Genomic DNA, 27,613 nt, shown 5'->3' on the forward strand with positions numbered 1-27,613 from the left:
ATGAACAGGCGTTTTTCCCGGTTGATGTCAGAGACAACAACAACAACTTTAGTTCTTAGCACGTCAAGCATCTTTCTGTGTCTTTCTACCATTTATTAACATCAAAATATTGACTTTATTATAAGCAGACAGAGCATAAACTTCCCATCAGTCCAAATATGCCTTGCTTTTTCTCTCTTGATAGCAGCTTCTTCTGATATTTGCTGGTCCAAACTGCAGAACGTGCTTTAGTCTGACTGTGGGAAATGTTAGAAAGACTAACATGTTTACATGCATTTCAAAAGTCATATGTTAGTTGGAATAAAACAACAATTCACTTTTCCCCCCATGTCATGTTAAGGCACTGACTGTAGCTCCATGCAGCGCTGCGTTCGCTCGGGCTCCTCGTGTGGCTCATCTGTGCTGCCTCCAGCACCTCTCGGGAATTGACCACCCCCAACGCAGACCCTTCACCCCCTCCTCTCCTGCTGTTCATGTTAAGAGTGGAAGGAAATTAAAAGAGTGGAGCTGTTTGGAGGAGATGGTAGAGGGCAAACAAGAGAAGGAGAAACCACTGTGATGCTCCTCGTGATTGTGTGTGGCATGGACCATCTCCTCTCCCTCTCTCTCTCTCTCTCTCTCTGCTTGCCCCAGGAGCCAGGCAAGTTGGAGGGTGTGTGGGGGGCTTTGCACTGAAGAGAGACTGGCCCCAATCTCCCTTTGTCCTTCTTTTTTGTGTTGCAGTCGGCAATCGGCCCCTGAGACTTGGTGAAACGTTACACTTGGTTAGAGAGGAGATATTGCTTAGGCCCCTCTATGATCCTAGACCCTCTGTTTTCTTCTTCTTTTTGCTGTTGGGGTGGGGTGGTGGGGGGGGGGGGGGGGGGGGTTGTGTATACAGCAGCCTCTGCCACCACCACCACCACCAGCATGCTCCCTTTGCTTTTCTAATCACGCTGCAGATGTGCCTGATGGCTGAACAATCTCTGTGTACTGAACGTGGGGCTCCCGTAGGAATCCAGGAGGCCTGCTTATGTGAGCTGTCATGAAAAAAAAAAGTGAGAGGGCAGAAAGGGAAGGGAAGGAGAGAGAGAGGGAGGGAGGGCGAGAATATGTGTCTGTGTGTGTGTGTGAGAGAGAGAGAGAGGAGGGAGTTGGAGGGAGAATGGGAGATGGAGAAAGACAGAGGGGAACAGGGAGAGATCAGTGAACAGCGACCAACACAGCAGGGCTCCGTGGATTGAGAGTGTGTGTGTGTGTGTGTCTCTGTGTGCGTGTATGTCACCACTGCAAGCCCGCCCTCTCTCACGGTTGCTGCTGGAGCTGCAGACCTAACCACTTTAAATAAAAGAAATCCATTCCCAAGCCTGTTAAGGAGCCATGTGGGGAGGTGTGAGTGTGTATGTGTGTGTGTGTGTGTTTGTGTGCGCACTTGAGTGGCAGTGTGTCCATATGTGTGTGCAGCAGAGAAATGGGGGGAAGGGAGGAGGAGGAGGAGGAAGAGGAGGAGGGCTGAGGGGAGGGGAGGTAGAGCAGGGAGGTGGGACAGGCAGGAGGCAGCTCATATTATCCTCTGTGCCAGCTCTGGATGGAGCCTGCCGGGGATTACGGCACATTCTGTAAAGCAACAATGGAAGCGGTGCTGAATCGTACACATTTCCATCCTCTCGGCTTTCTCCTCTGTCGAACAAACACAGCTTTGTCCTCGCTGCCTGTCTGGCCACTTACCAGGCAGAGAACCAGGCAGACACCTGGAGTCCTAGAGCTGCCCTCTCCAAACTAAATACCCCTCCCCTCTGCGCGAGAAAACGGCATCTCCACAATGCTGAGATAATTAAAAGGGAGCTTTCACGCCGGCCTCGGCCGACAGTCGGAAGAAAACAAGACATACACTATCTTGGAATCAAAGCTCATTAAAATCATGAGGGTAAAGAGATGCTTCCTCCCCTCTCCTCCTCCTCCTCCTACCCCCTCCCCCCTCATCTTTATCGCCCCTAAGCAAGTGCTGCAAACAGCCGAGGCCTAGTCAATAATGGCTACAGATTAGTCTTTTATTGCCTAATTCACCTACAATAGATGACACGTGGGGACACGATCACCTTGAGCAGCACGTCTTGATGCGTCCGCACGAGGTGTGAGAGAGAGCGCGCGATGCTGATTTTTCTGCTCGAGCCACCTTGTTCCATTTTAATAGTGTCAGCAATACTTACAGCTTTCGATTAGTGAGGCGTGTGTGCGTGTTTGTGTGTGTGTGTGTGTGTGTGTGTTTCACACAGCTCTGTAGAGGTGTAGCACACTGCCTGTAGTGTTGTTGTAAAGCACATTACGAGTGACTGAGGGTGTTTGTTATGGTATCATGACGGCGGGCCAGCACTCAAGGGAAGGTGAGAAGATCTGTGTGTACATATGTGTGTGTGTGTGTGTGGTCCACACGGTAGCCAGCACAGCTTGCTGTCTTTCACTTCCTGCAGCGTCCAACTTTCCCCTGCTTGTGTGCATCGATGAATACTTCCCAAAGAGTCCGTCTCGAGGCGAAAATCCTTATTCGGTGTTACATTCATGCAGATGTTTGATATACGCTTCAATTATTCAAACTGCCTTTGACTCACTGGTGTTTAATCTTCACTGAGTTTGACACATTTATCTGCTACTGTGGAAAGTTTATTTCCTAGAATCGTATTTCAACACGAGCGTGATTTCCATGAATTGACATGGAGGGGGAAAAAATTGTTGATATTTAATAAGAAAGTTGTAATTGACCTTTTTGCTAAGTAAGGTGTCAGGATGTGATGTTTAACATGTGCAGAAAACACCATCATCATCATCATCATCATCTCACCTTTCAATCAGAATAAACGCTGTATTCTCTGAACATGGCAAGACAGAGGAGCCAGATTTTTCACATAACTTCACTTTAGCCAAATGTGCAAACTGTGCTGCACCCCAGAGTAGCCTGACTGTTTTGGTTCACAAGCCATTTATATGAATAAATTAAATGTGTTTACCTCTTCCCTGCACCTTGACAGCTCAGCTGAGAGACTGTGTAAAGAGGCGAGGGTTCATGATCCATTTGCTCTGCTGTGATGGCGGGATAAAGCTAATCATTGTCTACTCTTCTCCCCCTCTGACTGTTTTTATCCTGCCGCGCAGAGGCAGACATCTCGTCTACATTGCATTAGTGGGCTGGAAGCTCTCTTTGAAGATGCTGGGCTGGCTTTTGGGTGTCTGAAATAATGTTTCTACTCCAAACTGTGCAACTGTGACAGTTCAAGAAGCAGCCCCTCTCACTTATTGGAGATAATGTTCTTTACTCGACATTATTTAGCATCACCGTCTTCCCCTCCCAGCGGTGGCACGGTTTTGTCATCTAATTAAGTCTTCAGCCCTTTTCCAAGGTGCACTTACGTAACATGAACACGTAATGAGACAAACATGGACCCTGCCTGTTGGGAGATGGTCCTCTCCTCTGCGGGGTGCCATGTGGAAACAAAGCCTTTAAAGTGGCGGTACAAGGAGGAAGAAAAACATTGTTTTACCCTAGAGGTGGGCTGATAGCACTGTGAAAAGCCCATTTGAGGAGGTAGGCCTCATCTGTCACTGGGCAATGGAGGAGGCAGCCATGCAGAAGCCCCCTGATTATAAAGAGATAATTTCATCCAATCCTCCGGTGGTGCTCCATCGCCTTGCCGCCATACTCCACTGCCTTTCATATTTGTTCCCAGCCTGCATCTCCTCACCCGTTTCGTTTTATTACAGCTCCCACTCAATACATATATTTTAGCTCCCCCTTGAATAGGGAAGGAAAGCAGGTCTCCCTCCTCCTCCTCCTCCTCTCCCACCTCCACTCCCCCCCCATGTGTCTTTTGTTGTGCTGGAATCCACAGCTCTCAACTTGTTGTGTAACGCCTGCCGTGCAATTTGCAGCAAATTAAGCTCAAGCAACGCGTGTATCTACACAGATTTCCACACACACACACACACACACACACACTCAGAGGCAGGATTTTGAGGGTATCTAATCAAAGCAGATAAGTTCACATAAGGTAATGGTGCAGAGAAAACAATAAATGATAACATCTGTAAGATTATTTAAGAAAAAAAGAAAAGAGCAAGCAAATAGAGGCAGCCTCATAATTGCATCTGTTGTCATATCTCCACAGCATTGTGGGTTTAATCTTTAATTTGGCTCGTGTTAGTCATTAAAGCTATAACAAAGGACGAGTGTTTAATTCGAACAAGTGAATATCAAGTCAAATTAAATGACTCCCCAGCTCTGTCATGTCATCATCAACTGTCATCAAAATCGTCTTTTTACGGTGTAGACATGTGGAGGTCAGACATGTTGCTGTTAACAGGGAGAAGCAGAGGAGGTGAATGGCAGCACAGCCTCCTTCTTCTCCCCCCCCTTATTTTAACTCACTGCTGGAGGTAAGAGAAATGACACGGAGAGAGAAAACTGGGGGGGAGCGAGAGAGAGAGAAAGAGAGAGAGAGAGAGCAGAGGGAAGGGCAGGAGGGAGGAGAGACGGAGAGAGCAGGTCGACTCGCTCATCAATAACCACAAGGTCAGACAGGCAGTGCCGGGCTGAGTGGGCCCTGTTAGGAAGCAGCAGCTGAGGATTTGTAGAGCTTGTAAAGGCTTAAAGCAACACCGCTCCGCCTCCTTTATGCCACTAGCCAGAGCTTTGAAGGGCCAGGGAGACACCTGCTGGTGACTGAGGAGCACAATGGTACAGGGCCACCCACTATAATGGATCTGCTCAGTCTCCTCAGCTGGTCCAGAGAGGAGTATTACAGCAGCAACCTTCAGAGGGACATATGAGAAGTCAATGACATGCTCAATATGGTATATTAATGTGTTGCATAAGGCCTTTTCTGTTTTTGATTAATGGTACTAATATTGAGAAGGGTGTATATAACTTATATGGGTATGTTTGTACAAGTTTATTCACACGTCGCATTTTGAAGCAGACGCTGCGCACGAACAAAGAGCAGCGGCGTTCTGTAGTTTCCCCCGATGCACAACGGGGTGTGTGAGACAATAAGCGGTCTCATCAATAGCTGCCAATTAATATTACACACTGGACCTTTAAATGAGAAATTGTAATTAAAAAAAAGGATTTTTAAGTGTGCAATTAATTTGTCATAAGATTGTGACTTATCAACACAAATCAATATGTTTTGCGCGCAAAAAGAATTAAAAACAGAATCCTTCAACGTCTTCCTTTTTTAATGAGCTTTCTAATTTATGGAGAGGAATGCACTAGTGTGCCCTTCTCTCCTCTTGAGCAACGGCATGAGCAGCTCCAATAGGTAGCATAAAAGCTCTTTAGCTGTCTAGTGGAGTAGATTACTTGCCCTGCCGTTAAATCCAGCTAGAGACCCCTAAGTGAGTATTATCAGTGTGGTACAGCATGCTGCTTCCTCTCCCTCTCTCGCTCTCATGTTCTTCTTCTCCTCCTTCTCTCCCGTCTCTCACCGGTACTTTGTGCAGTGAAATTTCTCAATGTGCAAAAGATGGCGTGGGGTTGGGAGGGTTCCAAGTGATGGAAGGTGGTAGTGGGGGGGTGTGTGTGTTTGAGAATGAGAGAGGATACGCTGCAGGAAGAAATGCCCCTGCAGTAGCGCAAAGGAAAGATTGAGACAGGATGAGGTAGAGAGGGAGCGTGGCGGGGAGGAGGAGGAGGAGGCGGCAGGGTTGCAGATGGAGGGGTGCGTTTCAAACCGCTGCTCATATATATGCCTATTAATTCACTCACCCCTCCATTTGAAGCGGCAGGTCACCATGAGTTATAGCCAACTGATATTTATTCGACGTTGAATGCAACATTAAATCAGACCCCGGCGGGCAGAATTGATAACCTTTAATGTAGCTTGTAATACTTTTTAACTTGCGATGATGTTATGTAGCATGTCACACCACAGCCCCATTGTTTGGCTTTCCGTGAAAAATTATTCCTCTGGAAAAAACCAAGAGAGAAAGAGGTTTTCCATGAGCTGCGGCTCCAAAATCAATAGTGCGCTGTAAGGGGTTTTGTTCGAGGAACTCTCATGTAGCTGGAGAGCGGTGGGGGTGGGGAGGTGCTGGTGCTGGTGGTGGTGGGGGTAAAATGTAGAGCATGTCTGGGCCCAGGGTACAGATAATTGTTAACCAAAGATTACATAACGGCCAAGTAATGTAAACAGCAAATCACATGCCAAGTTAATGTTCTCACAGGCCGGGATGGGAATTTTCATGTCGTTTTCCGAGGTAAAGCAGAAGACACACTGAGTCACTGCGTTTCCACTCACAGTCAGTGAGTCGAGCTACAGTTGCAGCTCGACTACGCCGTTTAATTAGACCACCGTCTTTGTCTCAGTGTACAAACATTAGCGGGGAATCGATTGATTGAATTAAGTGTGTCTGCCTCCAATAGGCTTCTTCCACCCCGTTAGTATAAAGTGTTTACTGGTTGACCTGTTAGGTCGGCATGACAACAACTTTAGCTGTCAGCACCATCGTGTGCCTTTCTATTGTACATGAACTCCGAAATATTGAATACTTTGAGCCGACAGAGCCTAAAGTCAGTCTTCTGTGTGAATATTTCTATCCCGCTTTTCCTGTTCTGATGTTCAATTTTGCCATTTTGCAGGAACGTGCAGCACACTTTCTATCACACACCTCTTATACCCATTCACACGCTGCCAGCACAGCTGTCAGGAGGAATGTGGGGTTAAGTGTCTCACGCAAGGCCACATGTAGACTAGCCGAGCTGGGAATCAAACCCACAACCTTCCAGTTAAAAGACTACACTGAGCCACCGTTGCAACCACACTGACTTCATCTACTATTTCCAGGTCAAAGAGCGCCTCGGTCAGCTTAAACATGCAGTAGTAATTCAACGTTCAGTCGCTTCTGGATGTGTCGTTTTTTTGTGTTATTTGTGTGTCTGTGTGTCCATCTCTGGTCATTTATACCTGAAGGTGTTTTCAACGTGGTCAGGCATCTCCTCTAAGCTGTCCAGTGTGAAGGAGTGGAGTGCGGCAGTGTTCAGGGCTTGTTAAGAGTGTCACACGAGCTGAGAGAAATGTCACCCTTCGAGCTCTCTGAGGTGCTTGTCACCTGCCAAATCAATATCTCCCCGCTCAGCTCACAGCACTGCACTACACACACACACACACACACACACACACACACACACACACACACATATATGTAGTAGACAATACCCTGGTGATGATGGCAGTGGCAGCTTCCCTGGGATGACAAGCGGCGAGCATTAACACGTGTCTGTGTTTCTGTTGCAGAGCGCTCCAGTTTAATGGCTGGCAGGTAGAGGCCAAAGAGGGACAATCATCATGAACTCGATTCCGTCGATGGACAGACACATACAGCAGACCAATGACCGTCTGCTGTGTATCAAACAGGTGAGAGCTCTCAACGATGCCTTATATGTGTTACACAGTATAGGAGATACAGTGTCTAGAGAAGGAAAGAGTACATGTACGCAAGGGTCGTACGTAATGTAACTTTCAAATATAAGCAAATGTATGTACCTTTAAACATTGTTAAATTACATTTTCATAGCAACATTGTGACTGAAAACACAAAAAAGACCCCATGAAAAATTTCAGAAGTGAATTCTGCCGCACAAAAAAAACGGGATAAACACTTTTTGCCCCCAAACACACAAACGCTGTATACACACAAACGCTCCCTCACGCAGGTCTAACAGTGTTGCTGGACAGCCTCAGATGCAGCATCCACTATACAAATACTGCTGCATCGTTTGTGTTCACAAAGACCAAACAGAGGCCGAACAATAGCATCAATAACAAAAGTAACACCAATATTACTCACTGCAGCTTTAAGTACACATGTTCCACTCACATGTCTTTGGGGGAAATTGTTCTCCATACACAGACCTGATGTCTGTTGTTTAACGACCTCGTAAATAAGATAAATGGAAATCTAAATATGTAAAATGCAACTTCTCTGGATCTCTAATACTGTCGCTAGAGAGTAACTGCATGATGCAAGGTCGTGGTTTTAACTGCAAAAGCAGGATGATGCATTAGGTCGACTAACCCGCAGCAACAGCACACTATTGAGTTACATTTTTGTGTTTCATGTTTATGGTGTTTGTTTATTTTCATTATTTTGTAGTTACTGCCCTCATTTGAATGTGATCTAAATGTTTTTTTTTTATATAAACATCCTATAATTTTTTTAAACTTATTTTTTAATTTCGCAGAGTACAATTTGATGTTGGAATGTCATTTATCTGCCTTTTATGAGAGTTTATTCAATATTGCATGTTAGCTTGATGTGATTATTTATTGTTTAAGTACAGACCCAGCGCTGCTTGATGTGTTCTTGTTTTCTTATTTTTGGTTTGGTTTGGTTTGGATGGGTTTTTCCTGATTTTTCTGTTCATGATTTCACTCTGTATTTCCTAAAAGTAGTATATAAATACACAAACTATAGTATCAAGTTAAAAAGATGTTCAGTCAACCATGGGATGCATTGCTAGGTAAGAATAGTTTACTGTAAAATGTTGATGCTTGGTGTCAAATGCATAAATAACAGGAGAGATGGAGAACTTAGAGGTGGATGCTGAGGTGGAGGTGAAGCCTTTGAAATGCTGCATGTGCAGCAGCAGCAGCAGCTGTCAGGTGATCATTTTAGCAGCAGGCCTGATTGCAAAGATGTGTGTGTGAACAGAGGCGAGCACAGGCGGAGTAAACTGCCATGGTGCATTGTCACAAGTATCCATTTGACTGCAGCTTTACTGCTTTAATCCATGTTATTTCATGGAGACTTCTTCTCCATAGACTGTTTATATACCCATGACTGTGCACCCAGGTACCTATTGGATGATTCTGTGTGTCAGACACACTGGTGTCTCTGCGTATGTGCCACACAGAAGCTTTTATTGTCCTCTAACTGGGAGTATAATTTACAAAATTGACATTACGTGCCATTTAGGAAGAACCTGGGGAAACAGTTTCCTGACATTATAAATCAAGTGAGAAGTGGGAGCTCATTCTACCACAGACTTCCATTCAAACTGTTCAACCTGTGGCTAACTGTAACTTATTTTAAAAAAAAAAATAGTACAACTATTTTTTATATGCAGTTTATGCATTTTCCCCATCTGAAGGTAGTTTTGTATTTTTAAAATTTTAATCAATCAGTAATTGTATTATAATAATAATATGCTGGTATAATAATATCAGCATAATAGATGTGACATTTTCACTTATGTAATCAGAATAATTTGTTTTCTTCTTTTTTTTAAGAAAGGTGAAAGAGAGCAACACTGTTTCCCCTGCATTGTACGCACACATGTACACACACGCACAATCACGGCCTGAATGCGTCCGTGTCTTCCTGTTTGACTAATCTGTTGGGTGCTATTATCAGGTCTATGGTGTGACTCAGGTTTCTGACTGGGGTCAAAGAGCGGAGGCTCCCCCTCCCCTCCCCGTTCATTCATCACCCTTCTTTCTCCCACCACCACCACCGCTGACTCCCACTGAGTCCTTTTGTTCTCCCCTCGCCACCATTTACTGCAGGACCAATCTCTGGCGGAATTAAACAGACATAGTTGCGTAACCCCGGGCTACAGGGCTCGCTGCCTTTGATCTCCCCTTTTAACTGACGGCCCTTTTTGTTTCTGGGCGCCACGCTGTGGACACCTTCTAAAAAAGTACATCTCATGGCCTTAGGGAAAGTGTATGAGGCTTGCACACACACACACACACACGAGTGTGGACATGGCAAATTGTTTTACCCTGGGCCGGGAGTTCCCAGCTATTACTGAAAGGAGGAGACAAGGTGAAGCACACAGAGAGAGGACGAGTGTTTAGGGAGCAAACAGAGGGAAGCCTCTGTGTGAAGAGACGTACTTTGATATTCTTAATGATGTAATATGGAGCAAGGTAAACACTCTCTGTCTTTACTCCTTCATGGATATTAAATATTCAATATCACCTCCTTCAATTACATGGGAGTTGAAGGAGATTAAATGATCACACTCTGTGAACAGAAACGCTGTATCATTATTTGTATGCTTCATTTTTGAAGCATAAAATGGGCAAAACAGACTTCACAGAGGGAGCGTTGTGCGTATACACCAGCAGCGCAGATGTGGGCGGAGATAAGACGTGTTTATTCTACCGCATGATTGGGTTTTTGAGGGGGAGAACTCAATTACGAAGCTTTTTGGTGGCCACTTTTGTTGCTGTCCGCTATGCTCCTCAATCAGCATCGTACGACGTTCAGGAAAGGGAACACAAAAGTTTAAACAATCCAAACGTCGCAGGGTTAAATGAATTAACCCCACAAGGCAAAAAATTTAAACAAACACATTTCAGTGTTAGCAGCCGGGGCAGCAGCACATGGGTAAACATGGCAATTAGAGAGATCCATGGCATACAAGGAGGCCTCCAGTCCATCTAATAAATAGTTAAGCACCGGGTCATTTCAAACCAACCAGTAAGAGCCAGCACCCTGCTAATAGAGGCAGCTTTGTGCCACAGACAATCGGGGTTTGGAAGACCCGCATAATAAATACCATTTATGTCCTGCCAATTAGACGAGCAGTGAGCCCTTTCAGCTGGCCGTCTATTCTCCTCCCCACACACAAAGATGATCATCAGGGGAGATCAGAACAATTAACTCACTATCTTCTTCCCCCTGCTCCCCATTGTCCAATATCCAAGCCATTAAAATAATTAAGAAAATATTGTAAACCAATCCAGCTGTTTGCTTTAATTGAAAATGTGCGCATGCTGAAATTTGGCATCTCAAAGGCAGCGCAGACATGGAGCGGGAATATAAATGAAGGCTCCTCCATTGTGTTGTTGTTTTCCAGGAGATGTGACATGTCTCTCTGAACACTCTCAGTCAGTGCAGCGGACAGGGGAACAAATTGATTTTGTTGCTCAGATGATAAATTGCTGCTTAGCATGATGATAAAGCGGAGGAAATTGGAATCACCTCGCCTTGATTGAATCACAGGTTGAAAGTTTGAATCAGAAATCATTACGGTGTCATTTTGAAATCACCCTATTGTTGTAAAATCACAGTGGCCTGATTTTGAAACATTAAGTTCCAAAAGTGTCCTCACAAGACATTAAAACACTAAAACACTAAACTGTCATTTAGCACTATAAAGCACTGATTTTGGTGCGGTAGACATATGACATAAGATCTAAGATTGACTTATTATTTCTTTTAGATGCAGCTTATGAAATAATTGAAGTCTTTGTGCTGAAGTAGTTAGCTGATTAGTCAATTATCGTCAGTCAAAAAGACAGTTTGGATAATGTATTAATCATTTAAGTCGTTTCTGAGCAAAATGCCAAACAAAAGTGTCTGAAATGTGAGGATTTGTTGCTCTTTGTAAACTGAATATCATGAGTTTTAACCCTTACATGACACTCCTTTTATATCAATATGTGAAGGACAGTTCATCTGTTGATCGGCAAGAGAATCTTTCTCTATTCATACATACTGCTGGTGCTTGTTTTACTTATCCAACGTGGGAAAGTGCTGCTAAATACCTTCAGGAAAAAGATACTGCATCTGTAACTTAAAAAAAGAAAAGAAAAGAAAGTCAAACTGCAAAATAAATATGTTCACTTGTTTAACCTCCAAACAAACGAATATGTTTAGAAAGTGATACAAAAAGACAGAGTTATCTGATTTCAGCCCAGCACATAGTTCCTCAGTGGCAGTTTGTTTTCCTCTCTCATCTCAGAATTGCACCGTAGTGAACACTTTGGGGAAGATGGGTTTTGTGATACTGCTGGTGTCTGTTTCAGAGACAGTATTTTTTTTTTTTTTTTGCTCTCATTGTGTGGGGAAGCCACGCTGCTGTCAGACTCTCCACACACACAGTGATACATACAGGGCTGTGGTGGAAACGCTGGAAAACTTCCTCAATGTCTGATTGTCAATTCTCCCAGATAAGGCGCCCCACTCTGCACTGCTGCACCGGCTGTGCAGCTGTTTTTGTCTTTTCTCTGTGCTCTTTCTTGGGTTAATTGTCTCCATTAATATGTTTTCATTGCTCTGGGGCGTCAGTGAATGTAGAACAAAAACAGCAGCAAAACCAAGCGCCGGGTCTCTGAATGCGAAGCGAGTCTCTGCCAGATTGTGCAGCACACTGTCACGTTCGCTTTCGCTGCAGATGTGCAGATCAAGTTGTTTCCAGACACGGCAACAGAAGAAGGTTGTATCTGATGAAAGCCGCATTCTCAGGACACTGGAACTCTTGTGTGTCTTTGTTTCTGCTGAACTGGGCTGAGTTTTAACCAGGGTGTAAATGCTGGATGATCGTCCTCACCCATGGGATGAGAGTAAAGGGGGAGTGAGCAGTGAGGGTTCTTTTGGCCATTAGTTTAGGTTTGATTGGTGGGTTTTGGCCAGAGAGGGGGGGGTAACATCTGTGGTATGACAGTGCCAAGCTCTCCCTGTCACAGCCACACTGGTGGGACCAATTGTTCTGAGTGCAAAGAACAGTAATCACTTCAAGCACAAGTGGTGGTGGTGGTGTTTTTCCCCCCTCCGCTCTTAATATTCTCCCTCATTCCCCTCGTTTCCCTCCCTCGTTCCATTCTTGGTGCGCTGACGCTGTGTGTTGTCTTGCTTCCAGACTCGTCTAAGTTTAGCATCTGTGGATGTGTGCGCTTCTCCACGAGACACCCTCAGAAGCCTCACCATGTCTGATCCAAGTCTCCTCTAACAAAGACATGATGAGCAAGTGGGGAACAGTCTCGGACAGAGCATAAAACAAACAAGACTGGTTTCATCCGGCCCTTGTCAAACACCAGCTTTGGAAATTGATATGAAGGCAGCCTCACCAAATCCTGACCTCTGCTGCCCCCTAAAGTGCAAACAAGAAATTGGCACTGATGTCGTCTCCTCTTCTCCTTTTTCTTCAGTCCCTCACACTGCAATCAAAGCGCACACATGTTAAGATGGCAGCCGTTCACTTTAAACTGACAAACCTCTCTATTTACCTTTGATGTCGTGGAGTGGGAGTCCCATTTGTGTCTGGTTTATACAAGTGCACTACAAAAAGGCTTGTGTGCATAATCTCTCTGAAGGCAAACAGATTACGGCCGAGTGGAGGTGCTGCGTGTGCTCCTGCATGAATGCGAGTCACGCCGAGGTTTGAGAGCTTTTAGAGAAGATCGGTGACCAGCAGCAAGTCCGATGTTTGCGACGCAGAGAGCTCGATTTTTCCAGTTTCCTGTGCGGCTCCACGAGTAAGGTGGACAAAAGGGTTAGTGAGTGGGCTGCTGGCTGCAGTTTGGGAGTGAATGCCATAAAGGGGTGCCTGCAGGTCAAGGAGTCTGTTGTCAGATAAAGTCACAGCACAGCTCAGGGCCGGCTGGTGCAATAAGGGCTTCCTCTGCTATTCATGCAGCCACAGAAGGAGATTTATTTCACTCGGTGGCAAGGCAGTGCTACAAAAACCTGGGGAGAGTGAGCTGGAGGCATGTGTCTAATGGGGACATACTCCTTCAGCCCAGAGCAATAATACTTATGAATCTAGAGCAAAAGTAATTTAAACTGTGATAAGGCAAATTTGCACAAATGTAGTCCGTCTTAAACCTGCTGCACATGCTGTACTCCTCTTTAAATATTCATCATTTCCTTTTGGTACCAATTAATTTCCATCCCTATCAACTTGTTCCACTTTTTATCTGAAAAGAAAAAGAGAGAGAGGCTGCAAAACTAAGCTGGCAGTCAAACCTCACCCATCACAGAGTTTGGCCCAACATCATTTGAATGTACTCCATCAAGTTTTAATATTCAGAAGGTTAAGGCCAGTTCTCATTCAACAAATGAAATAAATGTTTCCAAATAAATAAATGGTTAGCTTTCTACATATATGTATCTCAAAAATATCGCTGCTCTGTTTCCTTGTGACCTCCGAATGTTCTTGGACTCATGTTCCTTTTGTTTCCCTTCCAGCACTTACAAAATCCAGCGAATTTTCAAACGGCAGCGACCGAGCTGCTGGACTGGTGCGGCGACCCCCGAGCCTTCCAGCGTCCCTTTGAGCAAAGCCTGATGGGATGCCTAACGGTAAGTTGCCTCGCTGCAGACTCGCGCTCAAAGGTTCAAGGACAAGGAGAGGGCCGCTGAAACAACAACAACAACAACTGCTGCCGCGGCTCTTTCTGTGATTTCCTCAGAGACACAAGAGAACTAATGTTTAGCAGCCTGATCTTCACCGAGGTCACTGGGAAATAAAAAAAAAGAAGCATTTCACCCCGTTAGAAACTACTGAGACTTAGTCACCTCTCAGAGACTTCAGTTACAGTTTGTGCTGCGGCTCATGAAATCGGCACAGTGGAACTTGAAAAGGACAAGCACAATAACGTCCTCAAACCACAAAGCAATCAGTGCTTAAAAGTTTCAAAGGCCTTAATTCTCCCGCTTAAACGTCTGGGGGCCTCTTGGTTAATTGAATAAGTTGTATCCCGTGACATTGGGGGGGGGAAATACTTGACTGTGTTTGAGATGTATACTGCAAAACATAGAAGCTGCAAAACAGAGCTGTGTGTTATGTTTTTTTTAAATCAAATCAATTTTATACAGATTTTTTTAAAGGGTATTTCTCAAATTGATGCCACTCTTCCAACTTTGAGCTAAGACACAGTTAGTAGACGACAGTCAGCAGAATATGGTGGGATGCAGACGTGTCACTCGCCTGTCACTTGTCTCCTTGCGAGGGGCTGTTCTTAACATGTTCATTTATACGTTGCCTCCAGCAGTCGATAACAGACATGTACTAGTATAGTTCTCCTCATCGAGTGAGCGCGGCTCCACCAGACGAGGGAACTCCTGACATTTGTACTCGAATAAGTCAGTGGAACCCGCAGCAACACATCGCTCCAGCGATTGTTTGTGCTACTGCTTTAATGTGTGGCAGCAGACGACTTTTTCTCCGCTCGGCCAATTCAATTGGATTCCTGCCGTGAAAATCTTCTTTTTTTTTTCTTCCTTTGTGTACGGTTTGTGCAGCTGTTAGTCTGCAGAGAGGAAGAGGAGGAGGAGAGAAGAGAAAGTACAGAGAATCTGATTGTAGTGTTGGCGGAATCACTGGGCCTCGGCCTGCACGTAATGTATCTCGGTGTTGCCTCAGCGTTGGCATTTATGATATCAACTTTCTCTCTGCACAACGGAGTGGCTGCGGTGTGTTTTGCACGCCGCAGGCAAAAGGGAGGCGAATCAGTTCAATCATAGTGTTGTGTCGTGTTGTTGTAGGATAATTACACACAAGATGGATAAATGGTGTCACTTTGCATCCAATGTTTTAACACATTTAAAGGTCAATGGTTTTGATTTATGTAAATTAAATATTTAATTGATAAATCTCTAATCTGTGATTAGAGATACAGAAAATAACATGTTTTTTTTTTTTATTGTTGTTATCGTCATGATTTGCACACGCCTTTTCACCCCAGTTTAAAAAATGCCCAGGTATCCTCCATTATTTATAGTGTGAAAGAGGCTATAGAAGCCCGAAATACAGTATATGCTCTTTTTAAGAAACACAAGGTACCCTGAGGTCACACATTTATAGCAATGACTAAGACGGAAAGAAATGAACTCTTCAGTAACTGCGCTTTAAAGCCTTGCCGTGCACATTGCGACGATTGGACCGGTTAAATAAATAAGACGTTGAATGTAAAGGCACATGTTTGTCTCCGCTGGCTGTGTACAATTTAAGTCCTGGAATTAGAACTGCTTGTTGTAAATTCTTACACTGGAATTACCATTTAGCAAAACGTCCCTTCCGAGTTTAGATTCTAATTAGACAGCCTATCCTCGTATATCTTCTTCTTAATGGGGAATTCCTATAAATAAAGGCCAGATATACACACAGTGTTTTGGTGTCACGTCGAGACTATACTTACAGGAGATAATGACATGGTACAGGCAGCAGTGTTCAGCTGTACTACCTCGGGGCTTGTCTTGAACTTCGGAGTGTGACAGCAGGACCGTGGCTATGAAAAGCCAGGCAGGGAGTAGAATCTGTCTGGAGTGAGGCCCGTCGCTCCGCGCAGGCACCCGAATGTCCTGGAGGTCGAAAAAGCTACGAGCAGGTTCCCTTTGAGGTGATAATAGTGATGGTAAATCAAAGCAGCGTGTGCCACATGAGGGTGATTTACATTGCCTCTTATGGCGTGTGGATGTTTCCCTTAATGTTTCCTCTCAGCGGGCATCGATGCTTTAGAGGCCACAGTTTCCCTCTCATCTCGCTGTCCACTGACTCATATGGAACTGATAAACTTGGAACCACTTGATCCTTGAAGTTGGAACAGATCTAGACTGTAGAATTTAGAAAAATGTGGAGACGCATTTTCACTCTACTGAGTTCTGACTAGGTTCTAGAAATGATATAATACTGTAAATTTGAAGCAAGTAAGCACTTGTGACTGCTATCGTGGAACTGTCATTTTTGTGACCTCATTCATTCTGATAATAAAGATAACTGAGTTAATAAAAAAAAACCTAGAGAAGGTTTTTTGTTATTAGTTTGCAATATAATGAACTTACGCTACCATTTGTTATAGTAATGTGTTGACCTCTTGTCTTTATTATTGGCCTATTCTCTATGAAGTCTTTCACTATAATACAATATGTGTTGTCAGACTCAAAGATTGTGTCATTTTTCTATCTATATATATATATATATCTATATATCCATCAGGCCACGATAGAACCTGACACTGAATGATATGCTTTGTCACTGTGTTCAGGTGGTCAGTCGCGTAGCAGCACAGCAGGGTTACGACTTGGACCTTGGCTATCGGCTCCTGGCTGTGTGCGCCGCCAACAGGGACAAGTTCACTCCAAAATCAGCAGGTAAGACCAGAGTTTTCTCTGCCGACATTCTCAGGCCATCTGGCCACGCCGCTCTGTCCGGGGGCTCAGAGTTCCTGTCGTCGTTCTGGCAGCTTACGGATTACAGCTAAACTCCGAGTGTGCCACAAATGGTCACTCGCATGTAAGAATTTGCATCTTTACATTTCAACTGGATTATCAGTTTCCTTACAAAGATGTTCCCCCCCAAATCATTATCACTCTCCGAATGACAGAACAACCCAACCATCACCGTTTCTCTTGATTTCCAAGAAGGCATTTCAAAGCAGGACAACTTGTTCTTTTCAAACATTACCCTGTAATATCGACATACACTTTCACCTCATGTCACGTCCCACTTTCAAAAGGAGACCTATGTGTGTCGTTTAAACAAAAGACAAGAATATTTGTCACATGTATCACTGATGATGAGTTCCTTGTTTTCATGCATCTGCATCATCGGCACACTGATGGATTATCGGAGGGGCAGATTTAGGCTGCTGAGTGTTGTTATGAAGCTTGGAAGTAAAGGCACAGCGGGAATGAAGATGTAAAGGCTGTCAGCAGTTTGGGAGATACGAGGAATATTTTTGAGCTGTTGTGTTATTCTTTTTGATTGGTGGCTTCCACCTGTCTTGGGTTATGGAGGAAAGTGTTGTTGCGCAATGGATCCTGTGTGCTTGGCCTCTCTGCTGAGGCGACGAGGACATGAAAGTTCCAGCCACATGTTGTTTGAATTTTCACCCGCGTTTGCCGTCTCTGATTTACGGAGCTCCCGGTTTTATATACGTGGTGATATGAGGCTTCAAATCATGCGGTGTCATTCTTGTGTCAGCCAAGGCAGAGGAATCGCTCCGTGCCGGCAATTAGCTTACGACGCCAAATGTTCTAATTCTACTTAATCCTAAATCAAATCTGAGGCCCTACTTTATGGGCTTAGATAAGATTGCCAATTGATTCTGTGTCTGAATAATTTCCTGTTAACAGTAGTCATTTGGAAAGCGGCAAGCACTCGAGTCTAGGCAGCATCCCAAAGTGCATTTCATGGACAATTATGTACCTGCGAATGCATAAATATTATTAGAGCAGCTCCCAGAAGCTACAGCGTGTGAAGGCTTAAGTTGGAGAGATTGTTAAGATGAGAGAAAGCCGTCTTTGGCAGCCAAGGGACGGCTCTGAATCGGCACATCCACAGGCCCCAGGGGCGCGACCCACTCCCTGATAACACGCCCCCAGGTCACATGATCGGGGGGCCAGTGCGGTTGCAGCGGGTCAGCCGTCCAGCACTGGAAAGAACAAACATGGAGATACTAGATTGGGTCTGTGTGTATGGATGAGGTGGATTTAATGCAGAAGCATCTGCGTAACTCTTTTTAAAATCACATTCGTGGCACAAAGGGCTTTTTTCGTTGTTGTGAGTCGAGAATAAAAATGATAAAATGCTCCACTTTATATTTGCCGCCTCCTTTTTTTTTCTTTTATTTGTTTACATATTTGTTACTTATCTGTGCTAACAAAGGGGATTGTGTGGCTCAAACCCTCGGGGGGCACACAAGTGTCCAGAGAGCATTTGAAGCCAAATCTCAGCTCTGTTAACCACAGGCCCCACTCACACAGTCACATTGTGCGTCTTGTAATCTACGCTGAGCATCTAGGTTTAAAGGGGAGGGGAAACGGGGAAAAGTAGGAGGCTCTGGTAGTCAAAAGAATCAGATTTACACTTCCATTTCTGCTAAATCATCTAATTCCTTCCCTGAACATGGAGGAAATTGTGCTGAGGGCAGGACAGAGCCGATTCCAGCACGAGCAAATCAATGTTTGCAGTCAACTTACAGCTGAAACAGGTCGTAGCTTTGACGAATTGATTCATCGCGCAACGCCTCCAACAGTTAAAGGTGTTAGTTAGTTCATTTAGTGCGGTCAGAAAACAGCTTATAAGTGCAAAACCCCAATGAGATAGACCTTGATCCGACTGGTAGCGCTAATATATATCTATTGCGGAGGAAAACGTCATTATTACCTCCTATTGATTTTGTCCGTCAACATATGTATGTATCTGAATTTCAGCAGAGTGAGCGGTTTAGAGGTTTGCTTTGCTAATAATGTTTGCAGCCGACTGGGAATGGAAAACTCCTCACACGGTGGATTGTACCGCTGATCTCTTTAATTGATTTACTCTGGGGTTTGGCCAGTTGTAGCCCTTTTGCCTTTTTGTAAGCGGCCCTCACCGCTCAGGCGGACCTGGGGGAGGGGAGTCTGTCTGCCAGTGCTGACCTCTTTGTGAATGAGATTAGCCTGCTCTATTAATCTGCGATTACTTGGGACTGTCTCACCTCAGGGCAAAACCTCGCACGTAGAGCTGCGGGCACATCAAAGCGACGCAATCACTCGTCCCGGTGTGGATTAACTCATCAGCCCCCCACTCCACTGTCTTCATCATAGGCTGCATTACAAGCCTGTTAGGCCCATTTCACCAGCGTCACACCCCTCCTGCACCAGTTTAACGGTTCTCTCTGGTTCTAGAGCGTTGACAAACATGCTTAATCGTCATTTGTTTTTCATTCCTAGAGGGTCAGGGCTGCCCTTTCCCAAATGTCCGCGCTTCAACAAGCTCTCGGAATTCCTCGGCTCTATAGAGTGAAAGGAAGCAATGTACAAGGAGAGAAGGGGGGGGGGGGTGTTCACTCGCTCATGCAACAAATGCCTGGTAAAATAGCTATTCAACACATAATTAGTTGGGCTTCAGTTCTCACTCTGTCAGCCTGGGTTGTCTCCACACGAGTTTAACACATGCAGAACTGCTTTCAGGTTTGATCAGTACACTCCGAGGGTTGCATTTAACAGTTTCAGCTTGATTAAAAAAAAGAGAGAGAAAAAACTATTTAAGCAGCAGATGTTGTATTGTTTTGTTGTGTTTAGTTGTTTTGACAGCGGGAGCTTTATTAGATTTCTCGGGTTTTGCCACTCGTTAAAAGTATGAAGAAGCGCACGCCCGCATACGAAGGAGAGAAGCTGTTGGTTTGAAGTCCAGTGACCACCTGCTTTAAACGGTAGAAATCCTCTGTATTGATCCGTATACGTATGTTGTGTCAGGTTCATTTTCATTTTAGTTTTAAAGGGGGGGGGAAGTGGTTAAGGTTAAGAGGAACATGCTCAAGTTTGCTGTTGAACTCTTGTCGACACGAGTCCATACATTTCACGACATGCTCCTTTTAAACGGTACGATGCAGCGGCTTTTATCGAGCCGTACAGTGAAGTGGGGTCGGACATGTTGCCACTGAGCTGTGGAGACGTCTGTGATTCCACAGAGATCACACACACACACACACACACGCACACAGATCTGCAGGGCTGTAATTTCTCCTCCCAGTGTTCTCCACACCAAAATGTTTTGTCTCTCCTCTTGGTGTTCTTCAACATGTACTTAAGCTGCGGCTTTTCCTAAATAGAGAATAACACAGACTCTGAAAACATTGTTGGTGGCCTGAACCTTGTGTGACTGCTCAGCAGTTGTTGGTAGGGCTGTTATATTTTTATTCAAAGTTTGATATCATTTTTTTGAAAGCGGGGTGTAAAGCTCACGTCCGAGTTGTAATGACCCGTTTGAAGGTTTTTGACAACCTTAGGATCCAGCAGAGGTTTCATACCGTAGAGATCCTGTTTGAGGACTTTGGCAAAGGCAGCCGCAGCAGCGACAACAGCGACAGAAATTAAACATTATTACATTTTAGTTAAAAGCTGTCAAAGCTTCCTCCTGTTCCCCATTCAGGGAGTGTTATTCCATCAGACTCTACTGAGTGCTGAGTGTTATGAATACTGGCAGCACGGTTAATAAAATAACAATTATTCAAAGTGTTGATGAATTACATTTTTGAGTGTCCATGGTTGAATTCTTAGAGACATAAACGTGCTTCACATTGTCCACTGTGGACACTGTGAACACTGTGTCTGTTTCACACAGCACATAATCACTGCTCGTGACGTGGTCCGCGTCAGCCATGATAGATGTGTTAACCTGCAGTCGGGTTGCGGCGCTGTAAGTCACCCAACATGCACCGGGGCTGATAGTAAATACCAGGGGAGCAATCGCAGACAGGCGCGAGCAGAGATAAGAGCTGCTCAGCTCGTCCGTCCTTCCTCCTTAAGTAGCGCCAATTATTATGTCCATAGAAGCGGGAGGTCTCTTTAATTTCCACTGCATGTAGCCAAAAAATCGCACGTTTGTACTGTATATTCAAATCAATTTCCACTTGACCCAATGCCTCTAATTAAATGCTCATTGTTGTATTTCAACCACAGGTAAGTGGCGCTAATTTAACACCTGAATTGACTCGCTGCTGGTGAGGGCAAGTGTTTTTATTTGCAGATGACAATAGATGCTCCAGACTGCCTCAGGTGGTGTGTCTGCCCACAGTTTACATGTTTTATAGCTGTGTAATTATTTATCCAAAAGCTCACTCAGGCTTGTGTGTGCTAATAGACAAATGTGGTCTAATTGGCCCCTCCCTCTGCCAGTCCCAAAAACCCCTGTTCATCGAGAAGCCACAGTCTCCCTCCCGCTCCCTCCTCCCCCTCATCCTCCACACAGCCCTTAATTACAACGAGTAGTTTGATGGAATAAGTATGGGCACGGGCGAGATTTGAGGGCTGAAATTACCGCTCCACGTTTCCACCTGAGCTGCGGCGACCGTCAGTTTTCTGCAGGACTTGTGCTGCATCTCATGCTTGAAAATGAATTGATTGAGGCTTCTCTTTTACTCGCTGCTCTGGACCCAGGCCAAGATACAGGCTGTCTAGCACATTAGGCACCACCCCCCTTTGCAAGTTTGAAATGTGAGCTGCCTGCATTTTTCTCCCCCCTACACCCCCCCCCCTCCTCCTCCTCTTCTCTCCTCTTCTCTTCTCTCCTCTCCTCTCCTCTCCACCCTCCTCCTCCTCCTCCCCACCCATCCCTCCCCTCCTTTCCCTCTCTCCCTTCTGGCGAAGTGGCTGTGGCTGCTTCTGTGTAATGTGTGTATTGGGAGAGCAAGCAATGGATCACTAGACAGAAAAAGAAGATACATCAATAACAGCTGCATACATCCGAGGTGAGGAGATAAGCATTTGGCTCTCTCTCTCTCTCTCTCTCTCTTTCTGTCCTCTCACCCACACTCTCTCTCTCCCTCTCTCTCCTCTCCCCCTCCCCCCTCTTGTCTTTAACCCTTTACTCCTGCAGAAACCGGCTCCCACTATTGGCTAAATTATTTGTGACTCTGCTGCGTACCTTTTTCTCCTTCTTTGACCACAAATGTGTGTTCTCCTTTTTTATCCTCATGGCTGCTGGCGCTGTATGAAGTTTCCCCCTTTCTCTCTTTTTTTTTTTAACAGCTTATCCCTGTTTTCCCCTCTTATTGTCTCTGGGGTATTTGTTGCTTGAGTGCAAAGGAGCCGGTGGCAAGTACAGCAGGAGCCCATTAGCACTGACTCCATCTGTGATTGGTTTTGCCTGCGAAACAGAGAGAGCAGTCATGAATAATTGATGTGTATTGTGCAGTCAGTCACTGGACACGCAGGGAGAGAGGAGAGGAAAAAACGGTGAGAAGCTGCTGCCCTGAGACACTGAGGGAAACAACGGGGGGGAGGGAGGGAAGGGAGGGAAGGGAAAGGAAGAATGTTAGAGAGAGGAGAGAGAGGTGGGAGGGATAGAGAGACGCACAGAAAGAGAGCGAGAGAGCTTTAAAATAGCTGCTGGCTTCAGTAGTGCAAAGATTACGGCTGCCCTGTATCGCCTTTGTTCTACTGTTGCAGATTTATGCTCCAAAGTGTTTCTAGACACAAGTCACCTCCTGTTTTTTTTCTCCCCCTGCGAAGTGAAGAGTGAGCAATAAGCAGCAGCATTGCTGGAGTCAGTGTGGTTGAAATGCGGGTGGCATTTTAGACATTGGCGGGGGAGCTGTGCCACTGTGAGTATTAGGACAGAGCTGTGAAGCTGTTAGCTGTCACACGGAGGAAACATGAGTTAAAGAAGATTGTTTTTGCAGGGGGGGGTGTATTCTATAACAAGAGAGGAAAGTGGATCTGCTGCTGCTGCTGCTGCTGCTGCTGCTGCTGAGAGGAACCTGACATTATTCCTTCCCTGTAGAGAGGGCAGACAGACAGAGGGTTGATTCCTGCACTGGAAGGTGCAGACGGGCATCTTGCCATGTCTTAGACTAACGGAATGGGGTTTGACAGTGTACGACAAGTGCCTCAGCAGTGGCTCTGTGTGATAGAGTTGCAACAGCTGACTGCTGCATTTGACCCACTTACAGCTCACACAGAAGGGGTCAAAATGGCCTTGATTATCTCTGCGAGTCGTGCTGACCTACTTGAGGCGGCGTTTTCCGTGAGACTCTTGACAGTTTATCACACCCACTCCCCCCGGTGCCAGACGACACGGCCAGCCAGGCTCGCTGCAGACGTGCACAGATTTCCCACTATGTAGCAATTCACAGATCTCAGTGATTCTTGTGGTCTTTGAACACTGGTCGCAGATGTACATTTGACTGCATTAACAAGCATTTGTTCTGTTGCTGTACCACCACCAAAAGTCTTAAGTGTAAAATACTTGGCTGACTTTTACAGCAGTTGGATTCCATTAATAATCCAGACTTAAAGCGAAACAGATCCATCCAAATATCCACAAATATCCATCGATCCATATGCTCAGTATATTTGCAACATTGAATAATTCTGAGGCGCTCCTTTACATGAAAGCACCCAAGCAGACATTGTTAGATCATACTACTGACAGACCTATGACAGAGATGTGCATGAGAAGGATTTTGTTGAGCTTCTCTTTTCTGTTTCGGACAACTTTTGTTTTGTCCTTGATAGCAACTCTTAAATGAAAAGATCAACAATCTTGTGTGACTACAGAACATGTATGTGGCTTTAAGATGAGAACATGAAGCCAACTGTAACACAACATACTGTGTACACTTCTTGTTATGATTATCAAATGAAATCCAAAGTAGGAGTTTGATATTTGACACAGAACCCTGCAGATATCAATTTTTTCCAAAAAATGACAATGTGATTTTCTGTATATTTGGATAATCTGCACTGGAATGCCTTGTGTATCTATAGGTGGGCAGTTCTCCTCACATCGAAGTTTCAATAAATATAACAAACGGCAGCAATCAGGGGAAACCTGACGCTGGTGCAGAAAGCCCTTTGCATTCCCTTGTGTTGTTCATATACAGAATATGCTGTGGTCGTGCAGGAACATCTCCTCCTGTAATTGATAAGCAGGACATCAAAGGTGCATGAAGTCTCATCAGTAGAATATTTTACAGGCCTAATGGCCACGAGCCACAAACACACATTTTCTGTACCTGCACAGAATAATGTTTGTGTGCACATCATTATCCTTAATGCAATGATCCAACCCAGGCTATTTCTCACACAAATAGCTACATATCCATTTAAGGAAAATGTAATTAAGAAGGGAATCCTACTGTCACCATAAATAATTACATATTATTATTACAATTTTAACCAATTGTCATTTTGAATTGCAGTGTATTCATTATTTTGGCCATTCAACTATGTTTATTCGTTGTCTTCATAGTACTTTTCTTTTTGCATTCAGTCGATCACCTCATCCGTGTGTGTGTGTGTTTGAACAAACGGAGCGACTCCTCCGTCCCAATATCTGTTGCCATTCACTCAGTATCTTAGTAGAAATGTTTGCAACGTCCAGTAAAATGTAAAATTTGAACCCTACAGAAACCAGCTGCTGCAGGAGGTGTCAGTCTGACTCAGGTACTTGCTGTGTGTTGAAGTGCTGTACAGGAAACTCATGTAACACTGGCTGAATCCAAGCAACCATTCTCCATCACAGTCCTCAAACTATGTCGACATACTGTACGTGGAATGACATCCGCTGTGCTTTTGTCCGGTCATTTAGGGGGAGGAGAGAGATAAAAAAAAAAAAAAAAGAAGGTCTTCATGGCTGCTGTTGTATTTGTCTGTTTGAGTGTTACAGTGCGGAGCATGTCGCACACGTTCTATCATCCTGCCTGCGGTCATCATTCACACCCATGTTCTTGGGCTGTTCGTCGAAAGGCTTTATAAATCTCAGTTGTTTTTTTTTTTTTTACCTCATTCTTCTGGGTGATTTGCATGTTAATGATGCCCCCTCCCCTCCCCTCCCCCCCGCTTCCCCCCACCGCACCACCACCACCTTTCCCCTTCTGTGGAACAGCAGTTAGTTGTGAGCTGTGAACAAAGCTTACATCAGAGTGCAAATAAAGTGGTGAAACTTTAATGATCACTGTGAGGAAACTGGGACAACAAGCGTAATTGAGAGCGGAGCAAACTGGTTATCTGCAGTAAACATGTGCACAAAAGTATCACTTTTGGTACTGAAGCCATTTTATATAACAAAATATGAGCATGTGCTTATGGTACTGTACGTTTCATTGTGATTGCAATCCGTCACTTATAGGAGACGGGTGTCAGACACTTCTCCACAGAGTGCATAATGAAGGATTTATGTGATCAGATAAATACTTAATAATATAAGTTTTTCTTTTTCTGATGTCCAATCCAGTGAATTTGGGCACTGGCATTGGATCAGTTCTGATTATTGTATCAGCTCACCCTTAATCGATAAATAGAATTTAATGCATTTCACGCCACTTTATTGATTCCAACAACTTACAGCAGCTCAAGTCAAGATAAGAAAGCATTTTCCAAATGACACCAATACATCATAACACAGTGAAATGATGCTAAATAAGTTGTTTTTTTGTTTTGTTCTGAACAAACACATCCTAAAAGAGCCGAATAAAGTTTCAGTTTAATTCTTTAGATTTGGCCTAAGAATGCTACCATTTAAAGCCTGATCTGTTGCACATATGGATGCCTTTAATGAGTGTAGAGGGGTGCCAGGACCCGACCCAGGCCCCCCCACTGTCTGTTTCTACTGTACTTCTGAAGGGAGGCTTTGACGCCAGGCCCACTGTGAAAAGGTCACAGGTGAATCAGCCACCAACGTATGCCGCCGTGACACTACCGGCCCTGCTCAGCACCCTGAGGTGGGCACAGGCCCGGGCACATCTGCTCTGTGACTAATTAGTATCATTGTAGACACAAGCTTAAGGCTGGGCCTGCATTGATATCAGCCTGTTGCCCTGAGAAACAGTCTGGCTCCCATAATCCGCTGCTTTGCAGGGATGTCTCCTCTGATAATCTGGTAGCAGAATGGTCCGGGTGCAGTCGTTCATTAATTCAATCTCAGCGGAGAGTTTTGCCATGAGTTATCTTCTTTCATTTTTCCATTATTTTACATTAACATAAAAAAAATGTGATTCTTAAAGGGTCATTCCGGTATTTTTGCCATACATGAGAGCGTTTTTAAATGCAAGGTGTTCACTTTTAAAGTCCTGTCACAGTCGCGAGGGACGATTCACACGTTCCACATCTGCAGAGGCCTACTTGGTCCGTGTGATGTAAATGTCATCGTCTGACATAAGCGAGCAGCCCAGATGTTGTGAGCGCACACACACACCGTGCTCGCCGACCGCACGCACTCCATGTAGCACAGAGCAATTTGTTGTACAACATTTTGGCGAACTCTTCTTTTTTTAGTCGAAGAAGACATCAGGGATGATAAGATAGAAACCATGGACGCTTGCTATGCACTGTACTGTTTACTATAATCTCCCATCTGTCGCGGCTACTTTACATTACATTATTACATTATACTGTATTTTCCTCTTAATTGAAAAGGCAAAACCTTATTGCACTTTACCGGGATGGATTGTGAGCTCGAGTATGTAGGCGTGGAGCGCTAGACTGACGTGGACCCTCATTTGCAGTGTGAATGAAACTGTGGCAACATCAGCAGAAATGCATAGTAAACCTCTCCAGATATGAAATGAGAGTTGATAATCATGTTAATAACATGTACAAGCTGCTCGTAAAGGGAAATGATTGAGTGTCTGACACAAAATACATAAGATAAAAATCTAAATTAAAACACAGCTGGCTGTGATGTTAAATCAGATGAAAAAAAACTAAATCTTGCCAGATTCTTTGCCAGATTGCGGTTCCTGAATTAAGTCGTAAAGGTGTAGGTTTGGGTGGAGTTTTGCTCTCAATCAGCTTATGAAGGAGAGTAACAGAGAGAAACAGATTGAAGATTAAGCAGTCGTCTGGGGGAGATGTTTGCCTCTATTTCACAAGGAATTAATTCACACCAGGGGGTGAACTTCTATAGATTTCCACCCCTGTGCTTTACAGGGACTCTGAGAAGCACGTCCTGTTTTTCATAAAGACATGTATTATATGTGCCAAGAGAGATTATCCTTTAAAGTACTGGCCTGCTTTGGATAAGGTTGGTTTCTCTGTAATCATGGCCAAGAAATGACAGTCGGAGTGATTCGATCTGACAAAACCATCCGAAGATTGTGGCATAAATTGTGTCTCATTCCAGTTGGTATTTATTTAGTGCCAAGTGGTTTTACTCAAAGATGTAAAGGATTATCTCTACCTCCAATCTGGGAACACGTTTCAGTTAAGGATAAGTGCCTTAGCTCTGACAGTTTTTACTCAGAAATCCTACAAGTTTGTCGTGCATATTTGTACAAATTAACATCACAAAGTGGCGAGCCGGATATTTTAATATTGTGACAGTAGAAGTGGGAGGTTTAGAGGAATTAGGGAAAGCTTTTGCCATCTTTTGGCAATACGGTGTTTAGAGGTTTTTGGTTTTGCGACAAAGAAATGCAAGATG

General features: G+C 44.6%; 1 protein-coding gene across 2 annotated transcripts in view; it reads left to right on the forward strand.

The window, feature by feature from the left end:
- LOC131448684 (zinc finger MIZ domain-containing protein 1-like) overlaps positions 1-27,613 on the forward strand; it is a 130,169-nt gene that overhangs the window by 66,582 nt on the left and 35,974 nt on the right. The window contains exons 3-6 of one of the 2 annotated variants that reach the window (XM_058621341.1): positions 7,266-7,385; positions 13,951-14,064; positions 16,749-16,854; positions 24,601-24,636. In XM_058621341.1, coding sequence (XP_058477324.1) covers positions 7,317-7,385; positions 13,951-14,064; positions 16,749-16,854; positions 24,601-24,636 — 325 coding nt within the window. In that variant the 5' untranslated portion in view covers positions 7,266-7,316. The remainder of the gene's footprint in view (positions 1-7,265; positions 7,386-13,950; positions 14,065-16,748; positions 16,855-24,600; positions 24,637-27,613) is intronic. The other variant, XM_058621342.1, reaches the window with a different exon arrangement.

Source organism: Solea solea, chromosome 21 (assembly GCF_958295425.1).
Source record: "Solea solea chromosome 21, fSolSol10.1, whole genome shotgun sequence".
Lineage (NCBI taxonomy): Eukaryota > Metazoa > Chordata > Actinopteri > Pleuronectiformes > Soleidae > Solea > Solea solea.